The 12027-nt window shown below is 40.7% G+C and overlaps 1 protein-coding gene across 4 annotated transcripts in view; it reads left to right on the top strand.

Annotated features, from left to right (window-relative positions):
* LOC102168713 (zinc finger protein 665) overlaps positions 1–11253 on the top strand; it is a 37298-nt gene extending 26045 nt beyond the window's left edge. For 3 of the 4 annotated variants that reach the window (XM_018062991.1, XM_018062993.1, XM_018062989.1), the window contains one exon: positions 8351–11253. In XM_018062991.1, coding sequence (XP_017918480.1) covers positions 8351–10623 — 2273 coding nt within the window. In that variant the 3' untranslated portion in view covers positions 10624–11253. Of the gene's footprint in view, positions 1–6008; positions 6418–8350 lie in introns of all 4 variants that reach the window. The other variant, XM_018062992.1, reaches the window with a different exon arrangement.

Here is a 12027-nt window from a genome sequence, read left to right as displayed (position 1 = left end):
TTTCCCCATCTATTTGCCATGAAGTGAAGGGACCAGATGCCATGATGTTCGTTTCCTGAATGTTGAGCTTTAAGCCAACTTTTTCACTCTCCTCTTTCATTTGCATCAAGAGGCTTTTTAGTTTTTCTTCACTTTCTGCCATAAGGGTAGTGTCATCTGCATATCCGCAGAGAAGGCAATGGCACCCCACTCCAGTACTCTTGCCTGGAAAATCCCATGGACGGAGGAGCCTGGTAAGTCCATGGGGTCGCTGAGGGTCGGACACGACTGAGCGACTTCACTTTCACTTTTCACTTTCATGCATTGGAGAAGGAAATGGTAACCCACTCCAGTGTTCTTGCCTGGAGAATCCCAGGGACAGGGGAGCCTGGTGGGCTGCCTCTCTGGGGTCACACAGAGTCGGACACGACTGACGCAACTCAGCAGCAGCAGCAGCAGCATCTGCATATCTGAGGTTATTGATACTTCTCCCGGCAATCTTGATTCCAGCTTATGCTTCTTCCAGCCCAGCGTTTCTCATGATGTACTCTGCATATAAGTTAAATAAGTGGGGTGACAAAATACATCCTTGACATACTCCTTTTTCTATTTGGAACCAGTCTGTTATTCCGTGTCCAATTCTAAGTGTTGCTTCCTGACCTGCATACCGGTTTCTCAAGACAGAAGTCAGGTGGTCTGGTATTCCCATCTCTTTCAGAATTTTCACAGTTTATTGTGATCCACACAGTCAAAGGCTTTGGCATAGTCAGTAAAGCAGAAATAGATGTTTTTCTGGAACTCTCTTGCTTTTTCAATAATCCAGTGGATGTTGGCAATTTGACCTCTGGTTCCTCTGCCTTTTCTAAAACCATCCTGAACATCTGGAAGTTCACAGTTCACGTATTGCTGAAGACTGGCTTGAAGAATTTTGAGCATTACTTTACTAGTGTGTGAGGTGAGTGCAATTGTGCGGTAGTTTGAGCACTCTTTGGCATTTCCTTTCTTTGGGATTCGAATGAAAACTGACCTTTTCCAGTCCTGTGTCCACTGCTGAGTTTTCCAAATTTGCTGGCATATTGAGTGCAGCGATTTCACATCATCATCTTCCAGGATTTGAAATAGCTCAACTGGAATTCCATCACCTCCACTAGCTTTGTTTGTAGTGATACTTTCTAAGGCCCACTTGACTTCACAGTCCAGGATTTCTGTCTCTAGGTGAGTGATCACACCATCGTGATTATCTTAGTCGTGAAGATCTTTTTTGTACAGTTCTTCTGTGTATTCTTGCCACCTTTTCTTAATATCTTCTGCTTCTATTAGGTCCATACCATTTCTGTCCTTGATTGTGTTCATCTTTGCATGAAATGTTCCCTTCGTATCTCTGATTTTCTTGACAAGAACTCTAGTCTTTCCCATTCTATTGTTTTCCTCTATGTCTTTGCATTGATCTCTGAGGAAGGCTTTCTTATCTCTCCTTGCTGTTCTTTGGAACTCTCCATTCAGATGCTTATATCTTTCCTTTTCTCATTTGCCTTTCGCTTCTCGTCTTTTCTCAGCTATTTCTAAGGCCTCCCCAGACAGCCATTTTGCTTTTTTGCATTTCTTTACCATGGGGATGGTCTTGATCCCTGTCTCTTGTACAATGTCAGGATCCTCTGTCCATAGTTCATCAGGCACTCTATCTATCAGATCTGGTCTCTTAAATCTATTTGTCACTTCCACTGTATAATCATAAGGAATTTGATTTAGGTCATACCTGAATGGTCTAGTGGTTTTCCCCACTTTCTTCAATTTAAGTCTGAATTTGGCAATAAGGAGTTCATGATCTGAGCCACAGTCTGCTCCCAGTCTTGTTTTTCCTGACTGTATAGAGCTTCTCCACCTTTGGCTGCAAAGAATATAATCAATCTGATTTTGGTGTTGACCATCTGGTGATGTCCATGTGTAGAGTGTTCCCTTGTGTTGTTGGAAGAGGGTGTTTGCTATGACCAATGCATTCTCTTCGCAAAACTCTATTAGCCTTTGTCCTGCTTCATTCTGTATTCCAAATTTGCCTGTACCGCCAGGTGTTTCTTGACTTTGTACTTTTGCATTCCAGTTCCCTGTAATGAAAAGGACATCTTTTTTGGGTGTTCTGAAAGGTCTTGTAGGTCTTCATTGAAGCGTTCAACTTCCTCTTCTTCAGCGTTACTGGTTGGGGCATAGACTTGGATTACTGGGATATTGAATGGTTTGCCTTAGAAACGAACAGAGATCATTCTGTCGTTTTTTAGATTGCATCCAAGTACTGCATTTCGGACTCTTTTGTTGACCATGATGGCTATACCATTTCTTCCAATGGATTCCTGCCCACAGAAGTAGATATAATGGTCATCTGAGTTAAATTCACCCATTCCAGTCCATTTTAGTTCACTGATTCCTAGAATGTCAACATTCACCCTTGCCATCTCCTGTTTGACATCTTCCATTTGCCTTGATTCATGGACCTAACATTCCAGTTTCCTGTGCAATATTGCTCTTCACAGGATCGGACCTTGGTTCTATCACCAGTCCCATCCACAGCTGGGTGTGGTTTTTGCTTTGGCTCCATCCCTTCATTCTTTCTGGAGTTATTTCTCCACTGATCTCCAGTAGCCTATTGGGCACCTACCGACCTGGGAGTTCCTCTTTCAGTAGTCTATCATTTTGCTTTTTCATACTGTTCATGGGGTTCTCAAGGCAAGAATACAGAAGTGATTTGCCATTCCCTTCTTCAGTGGACCACATTCTATCAGACCTCTCCACCATGACCCGCCTGTCTTGGGTGGCCCCACACGGCATGGGTTAGTTTCATTGAATTAGACAAAGCTAACATCAATCCTACCAGTGAACATCCAGGGCTGATCTCCTTTAGGACAAACTGGTTGGATTACTTCGTATATTGAAAGTCAGCTAGATAATTCTCTAATAAACATTGGAATATTTATTTGTATAGAATGAGTGTCCTATTAACAAATCCTTGGAACCTGAGACAAAAGTGAAAACTTTTGGCAAGGCATGAATTGGCACTGTGAGCAGGAATTGTGAGACAAAACACCACTTGTTAAGAAGCAAGAGATTAAGGTTTATGACGTTTTTATTTCCGGATGGGAAAATTCACTTTGTTACTCATTATCTAATATATGGGACATCTTCTCTGGATTGTGTGAGAAGTGGAACCATAAATTAAACAGGGCTGAGCCCTTAGAAGTTACTGAATGTTCATGACTCTTGCCCCTTGAGAAAGGATAAGAATCTGTCCTGTTGGATGAGAGGCTGGATCCTCCTGTCTCCTACCATGAAGTACATAAAGCGAACTTAAAACTGTCTTAGGGAAGTTACTGGAAAAATAATTATGTGATTAGTGAGGATGTTTGTCCATATTACAGTGTGAAAATTATATTTTGGCTGATCAAATCCTCACTTTTTAAGTCAGTTCTCTGTTGAGCCAGCCCACAGCTCCAGTAGTGTCCCCTACTGCCCTTTCTCTCTCCATTCTTTGTCCTTTTGTGGCCTTTTACCCCTCCCAAGCCCTCTGTCTCCCTCTCCATCAGCTGGCCCTCTTCTAACTTTGCCTGTCTCTCGGGGGAGGATGAGGCCAGCTTACCCCAGTCCTGCCCCCCACTTTAGGATGTTTCTTTTTTTTTTTTTAGGATGTTTCTTTTCCCCTTCAGTTTCTTCTGAACAATCCAAGACCCCCATCTCCCCAGAGGGACAATCCAAGATTTTTATCACCCCATCTGCTGTTATTTTCACTGTCAATTTCAGCACTATTTGATCTGTATTTTAGCTATAAAACTATGACTATGGAAAGGAAAGGAAAGTTTTTTGACAGGATAAATGTGCTATTCTGGTTGGAAAAAACTGGAAAAAACTGGTTGAAATCATTTTTTTTTTTCTTTTTGAAAATGCACAACTGGTTCTTTTTGCATATGGAGTTAAAAGCAACTAACCCGTTGAGACAGCTAGCCTAGAAAAACGCTTGAAGGTAACCTTTACCAGGGCATTCCAGATGACTCTAATTGTACAGAACCTGCCTGCAAGTGTGGCAAAGGTGGGTTTGATCCCTGGGTTAGGAAGATGCCCTGGAGGTGGGAATAGCAACCCACCGAGTGTTCTTGCCTGGAGAGTCCCATGGAAAGAGCAGCCTGGCGGGATACAGTCCATGGGATCGCAGATAGCTGGGCATGACTGAAGCAGCTTAGCACAGCACGCAACCAAGTCCTTGACATACGGAACCCACTTTGCCTGAGGCCTCAACCTTGCACAAATTAGAATTTCAAACCAAGGGGAAAGTAAAAGGTCAAAGAGACATTTTAAATCTCAAGCAGAAAACTATGGTCTCTGTCCATCTGTGTGTCTGGATTTATGCATGTCACACTGTGTGTCTTTGTGTTTTGGATAATATTGCTGAGGTTACTTTGTAAGTGAGATCTAATTCAGTTGGCTTTAAAAAAGGAAAACTAAGCACTTGCAAATCAAACACTTATGAGAAATTAACCTAAATGTATTTCAGATGCACATGAACCGGGAAATAGTCACCATTAAATATCTAGTAACAACGTTTGTTTGCTCATCTAAGACAGACATAAGTTGAGTCTTCAAACTGTGTAATGCTTTTATTGTATTACACTGATTACTGAGAGTTCAGTCCATGCTTCGGAAAGATCCCTGGAGAAGTAAATAGCAACCCACTTCAGTATTCTTGCCTGGAGAATCCAACGGAGGAGCTGGCAGGGTTTGCAAAAGAGTCCATGGGTTTGCAAAGAGTTGTACATGCCTGAAGCGACTTAGCACACACATAGGCACTGATTACTGATAATTTCCTGTCATAGAGAAACTAAAGAGATTTTGGATTATTAATATGTTTGCTGCTACCCTGAGATGTTTTCCATAAGAAAGCAAATGTTTTTAGAAGTTATCACTGGTATTTATGGTCACCATTCTATAAAATGCTAATATAAAGGACAGTTCATGGTTGCTTAAGGAAAGTAAGATCTGTGTTTTTAGTAACAAAAGATATGAGCAATGAAATTGATTTGGGATGCTCATAGCAGTGAGTAGGAGCGAGCGGAAGCTGGAAGCAAGTTCTTAATTTCCCAGATGGAGACTCCTAACCCCTGGACCACAGGAGCCAACATTTAGGGCTAAGGTCCCTAGTCTGGCCTGCCTAGTTAGGTACAAATTCAGATGATGAGGCAGATGATAAAGAGTAAAGGACAAAGTTTATTGAAAGGAAGAGTACATGTGGCGAGGCACATGGGCAACCTCAGAGAGAGAGAGATGCCTTTGGGAAGTGTAAATTCTTTACAAAGGGGCAGTTTTCCAGGTCCTCATCTTCCCTCAGGCCCATCACCTTGTTTATTCGCCCTGGCTAATTTGTCTCAGGACCCTCCCTGGAGTGTGCATGCACACCTTAGCCAAGTTGGATCTCAAAGTGAAGGCTTCTGGGAGGAGCAGGACTCATTATGGCCTGGGATTATCCTGTGAGTTTTGACTCCAAGCAGCCTTTCTGGGCATGTGTAGTGTCTCCCTTAACAAACAGGGTTTTTTCCTTTCTTTGTTCTTGCCATAATTATACCCTGAGATTAGAGAATTATTGTCTATTTACCCTGTTTTTGTTGGGTGTAAATTCCTCAACTGGAACCCACATATCTCTTATCTCAGGGAATGTAAAGGGGGAGATGACACATTCAAGACGTTTAACATGGATCCCATCAGTCTCCTACCAGAAAATTACATTTTATTAGGGAGAAAGAAAGCAGGTCTGACTTACAAGTGGCTGTTGCTAAATGAAGAAAATGATTTAATTAGGAAAAAAAAAAAAGAGTTTTTATGCAAAGTGGACCTCCAAGAAAAGAGGTCCCAAAAGGCAAAGTCTTTATATGATCTGTAACAATCTGTCATTTGACTCCTGTCAATGTTTTTGCTTGACTATGGGAAGCATGTGATGAGGTGTTTCAAAGGGATCTATTTCCTCTTTGTCCCCCTTCTGTGCTGGATTCCATCAGATGCCTGCTTTTTGGTCCGTGTAGAACAGCGCTGGCACCTCCAGAGATTATTTCGGACCCAGCCTGGTTCTCTTCCTATTTGCTGCACTTGGGAGACCTCACTGGAAGAAGGGGAAGACTGGAAGCTCTTCGATTGCATTCGGTGTCTCAGATCCTACACAGAGCTGCCTTCAACCTGTCTTTCTGTTCAGAGCCCTCAGCTGTTGTTGTTGTTACTACTTTTGCCAGATCCTTCAGGGGTGTGTGTAACAGGAATGTGGTTTGGATCTTCTGTGATTGTAACTCAGGAAACCTGTAAGGACAGTGGATATTAATTGAGGTCCTCTCTTAGACAGGACCTGAATTGATATCTTGTTGGTGCCTTGGAAACAATTTCCATGAAGGATGGCTGAATAACACAATTACACAGGTCAGTTCTTGTGTCTGATCTGAAGTTTCCTTTTTACACTCCTGAAGTTCATTGTAACTTTTTGTCCTCTGTTCTGCCCAAGTGGGCCCTGATGGTTCAGAGCATGGATGAATCTGTAAGTCTTGGTTTCAGTCCTGCTTTTGCTCATTTACTTTCATATTCCATGGAGTTGTGTACAGGAACCCTGTGAATCCACTACCTTTATTTGTAAAATGGAGGTAATTAGTGCTGTTAGGTGGCATAGAATGTTGCCTGTTTTACAGAAAAGGTCAGAAGTTACTGGGTCTTTTTTTTTTTTTTTTTTGCTGTGCCATGTGGCAGGTGGTATCTTAGTTCCCCATTCCTGGATTGAAATTGTGCCCCCTCCAGTGTATGTGCGTAGTCCTAACAACTGGACCACCAGGGAATTTCCCTCAAAGATTACTTTTGCTTAAAGAATATATTTACTTCCTGTCTTGCTTATTGTAACATTTCTTTGTCTACTTTACATCTGGTATGTTTTTATTTTACTTTTCATTTTTATGAGCGTTGTCTCTGACTCTGGTTAATAGGTTTTCAAATAATATTGGTTTTCTTCATACCAATATATTACATTTTTAAAATGTTTTTTATTTTTGGTTGCACTGGGTCTTTGTTGCTTCAGGGGCTTTTTATTACTTGTGGCAAGCAAGGGCTACTTCTACTTACAGTACACGGACTTCTCATTCTCATGCCTTCTCTTGTTACCGTGTGGGGGCTCTATGCCTGTGCCCAGTAGTTGTGACTCCCAAACTCTGGACCACGGAGTTGTGGCCTAGAGGCTTAGTTGTTCCAAGGTATGTGGGAACTTCCCAGATCAGGGATGAAATCCCTGTGCCCTGTGTTAATTACCAGGTGGATTCTTTACCTCTGAGCCAGAAGGGAGGCCCCAAAGCTTGTTCCTTGACATGTATCTTGGAACCAATGAACTGAGTAAGTTAAAGTTACTGTATAGATAGGGAATCTCTGTACTGAATGACTGTTCTTCAAGTCGAGAATGTTTCATTTATTAATATTTTGTTATTTAAAGATGATGGTCTTTATGTATTACACAGTGTAACTGACAGGAACAACTTGTCAATGTCATAAAATGCCTATACGTCTGTCTACTGATCGATTTATAAGAGGTATTTAGAAAAGTTTTCTTTTTTTTTTTTTTCCATTATTTTAGGGAATTTCCTGAACAGTTGTCAGCTGCTATTTATGTTTTCCATTATTCGTTATAGTGCTTCTTTGGGATTATTTACCATTGCAGTGTATTGCCTATTAATGACTGCTTGTTCAGTCGATTGTTCTGTCTGACTCTTTGTGATCTCATGGACAGTAGCCTGCTAAGCTCCTTATCCATGGAATTTTTTTCAGGCAAAGATAGTTCAGTGGCTGTCATTTCCTCCTCCAGGGGATCTCCCCCACCTAGGGACTGAAGCTCCCTATCCTATGTCTCCTGCATTTGCAGGCTAATTCTTTAGTACCAAGTCACCTATGTAGCCCTGTCTGTTCTTTACCGTTTACTTATGTATAAGTATGCATAAAGTGTGTACAATATGCTATATTTTCTCCTCAATTATGAGACAACAGTGTGTTTACTACCAAGAAGAATGAGTTTAGAAGTCATGGTGCGAAAATACCCTTTTCTTTGAGAACTGACATGAGTTTGGAAACAATTAATATGTTCTGATTGTATCTATGAAGCTAGGCTACCCTAAAATTAATTTGGATTACATGTGATTGCTCTTTGATTTTTAAAGAGTTCTATTTGTTTAGTGTTTCAAACATTTTTAACATCATCATTGGGAAGATGCATGATTCTGTTCAGCATGGATATGCCTTTTGGTATAATACCATGTATTCAGCATGAAACAATTTATTTATGAATTGTAATTGATAGAATGCATATGGTTTTTATATTTCGTAGATGTGTCTCAAATACGTATGATCAAGAAATTACAGACAAAAGGAGACAGTGGTAAAGAAGAAATTTTTCAAAGAGTGGTATTTGGAAGAGCCGAAAGCCATGAAATCGAAGATTTTTTCCTCAGGAAGATACGGGAAAATATGTATGATTTTGAGTGTCTGTGGACAGATGATGAAAGAAATGACAGAGGAACCTCTATATCCCATAACAACAATCTCACTGATAGAAGAGCTCATGATAGTAGAAGTGATGCAGGAAATAAGCCTGTTGAAAGGCATGGATCAAGCTTTCAGGATCAGTTGCAGATACTTGAATCTGAAGGGACAGTTTCTGAATGTAGTCAGGTTGTGGCAAATATCAACAGTAGCGCCTCAGGTTTACCACCTCAGAGAACTCGTAGTGTCCGTAAAGGCAATTCTCATAAACAAGCGAGTGCTGTTATACATCCCTCAGAACTGGTACCAGACCAGGAAGCACACAAGAAAAAATCTTACAGTTGTAATGAGTGTAACATAACTTTTCTTCAGGACTCAGAACTCACTAGACATCAAAGAATCCATACAGGAAGAAAAACATATAAATGTAACATATGTTGTAAGGCTTTTAATGATAAATCGACCCTTATAGTTCATCAGAGAAATCATACTGGAGAAAAACCATATAAATGTGATGTGTGTGGCCACTGCTTTAAACAGCATACACACCTACAACATCATCGGCGAGTTCATACTGGAGAGAAACCATATAAATGTGATGTGTGTGGAAAGGCCTTTAGTCGAAAAGCAAGACGTACAGTTCATCAGACCCTTCATACTGGAGAGAAACCGTATACATGTGAAGTATGTGGCCGTGGCTATACTCGAAAGTCACACCTTGGAATTCATTGCAGAGTTCATACTGGAGAGAAACCATATAAATGTGATGTGTGTGGAAAGGCCTTTAGTGTAAATGACAGGCTTGTAGTTCATCAGAGAGTTCATACTGGAGAGAAACCATATAAATGTGATGTGTGTGGCAAGGCCTTTAGTGTAAATGAAAGGCTTGTAGTTCATCAGAGAGTTCATACTGGAGAGAAACCATATAAATGTGATGTGTGTGGCAAGGCCTTTAGTGTAAATGTAAGGCTTGTAGTTCATCGGACAGTTCATACTGGAGAGAAGCCGTATACATGTGAAGTATGTGGTCGTGGCTATACTCAAAAGTCAATATTTTTAATTCATCAGAGAATTCATACTGAAGAGAAACCATATAAATGTGATGTATGTGGCAAGGCCTTTAGTGTAAATTCAAGGCTTGTAGTTCATCAGAGAGTACATACTGGAGAGAAACCATATAAATGTGATGTGTGTGGAAAGGCCTTTAGTCGAAAAGCAAGGTGTACAGTTCATCAGACCCTTCATACTGGAGAGAAACCATATACCTGTGAAGTATGTGGCCGTGGCTATACTCGAAAGTCAATACTTGTAATTCATTGGAGAATTCATACCGGAGAGAAACCATATAAATGTGATGTATGTGGCAAGGCCTTTAGTCTAAATTCAAGGCTTGTAGTTCATCGGAGAGTACATACTGGAGAGAAACCATATAAATGTGATGTGTGTGGCAAGGCCTTTAGTCTAAATGCAAGGCTTGTAGTTCATCGGAGAGTTCATACTGGAGAGAAACCATATAAATGTGATCTGTGTGGCAAGGCCTTTAGTTTAAATTCAAGGCTTGTAGTTCATCGGAGAGTACATACTGGAGAGAAACCATTTAAATGTGATCTATGTGGCAAGGCCTTTAGTGTAAATTCAAGGCTTATAGTTCATCGGAGAGTACATACTGGAGAGAAACCATATAAATGTGATGTGTGTGGAAAGGCCTTTAGTCAAAAAGCAAGGTGTACAGTTCATCAGACCCTTCATACTGGAGAGAAACCGTATACATGTGAAGTATGTGGCCGTGGCTATACTCAAAAGTCAAAACTTGTAATTCATGGGAGAATTCATACCGGAGAGAAGCCATTTAAATGTGATGTGTGTGGCAAGGCCTTTAGTGTAAATGCAAGGCTTGTAGTTCATCGGAGAGTTCATACTGGAGAGAAACCATATAAATGTGATATGTGTGGAAAGGCCTTCAGTCAAAATTCAGGCCTTGTAGTTCATCAGAGAGTTCATACTGGAGAGAAACCATGTAAATGTGATGTATGTGGACAGGCCTTTAGTCGAAATTCAATCCTTTCAATTCATAAGAGAATTCATACTGGAGAGAAACGTTACAAATGTAACAGTTAGGACAAACATTTTAGTGCACAGTCATCCTTAAATTGCCATCAGGCAGTTCATACAGGCGGAGAAGTGTAGAAAGGTAATTTATGTGGCAAAGTCTTCAGTTGCAGGTCTTTGCAGTTCATTGGAAACATATTGGAGAGAAACCATATAAATAATGATGTATGTGGCAAGGCCCTTAGTCAAACAGTAAACCTTGCATTTCATCAGAGAATTCATACTGGAGAGAAACCGTGTAAATGTGTTGTGTGTGGCTGATGCTTTACTGGAAACCCACAGCTTGGAATTCATCAGAGAATTCATACTGGAGAGAAACCATGTAAATGTGATCTCAGTGGCAAGGCCTTGAAATGCAAACCTTGCAGTTCATTGGAGAATTCATACTGGAGAGAAAACTTAACAAACGTAACCATTCTGACAAACGTTTTACTGCACAGCTAGCCTCACCATCATGCAGTTCATACAGGAGAGGCAGCATAGAAATGTGATGTATGTGGGCAGTGCTTGAAATGACCATCTAAGAAATCAGATAATTCATAGTGGAGAAAAATGTTACAAATACAACAATTATGAGAAACATCTTTTTTTTAATTAATAAAAAAAAAAAGAAACAAACATGAACCCCCCCTCCCACCTCCCTCCCCATAACATCTCTCTGGGTCATCCCCATGCACCAGCTCCAAGCATGCTGTATCCTGCATCAGACATAGACTGGCGATTCAGTTCTTACATGATAGTATACATGTTAGAATGTCATTCTCCCAAATCATCCCACCCTCTCCCTCTCCCTCTGAGTCCAAAAGTCCATTATACACATCTGTGTCTCTTTCCCTGTCTTGCATACAGGGTCGTCATTGCCATTTTAGTGCAGATGTAATGAGTGTAGCAAAGCCTTTAGTCAGAGTTCAGGCCTTATAATTAATCAAAGAATTCATACTGTATAGAAAGCATACAAATGAAAGAAATATGGTAAAGCTTCTAGTGTATATTCAGCCTCAACTGATCATTGGGCAGTTCATACAGGAGGGAAACCACATAAATGGAATTTATATGACAAACCCTTCAGTCATAAAGTATATCAACTTTTTGACCCTCAGAAAAGTCAAACCAGAGGAAACCTCACGAATGTGGTAGGTGGCACAAAGCTTTGGTTCTGTGTTCAGACATAACTAGCCATCACGTAATTAATTCTGAATGGAAATCTTACCCACACAGTGCATGTGGTGTCTTTTGGAAGGCATTCAGTTATTTACAACACATGAGAAAATTCATACTGGTGAGAATCCATACATTTAGAGCACAGTCTGTCCCTCATTGGAGGAAATCATGTAAATATAATGTGTGTGGCCAGGGCTTCAATAACAGGTGTCATCTTTCCCATCAGCAGAGAATTCGTAATGCAGAGACACA

The sequence above is a fragment of the Capra hircus genome, chromosome 18, assembly GCF_001704415.2.
Source record: "Capra hircus breed San Clemente chromosome 18, ASM170441v1, whole genome shotgun sequence".
In the NCBI taxonomy this organism is placed as follows: domain Eukaryota; kingdom Metazoa; phylum Chordata; class Mammalia; order Artiodactyla; family Bovidae; genus Capra; species Capra hircus.
The sequence above is the reverse complement of the archived record's forward strand: the minus strand, read 5'-3'. Positions and strand labels throughout refer to the sequence as shown.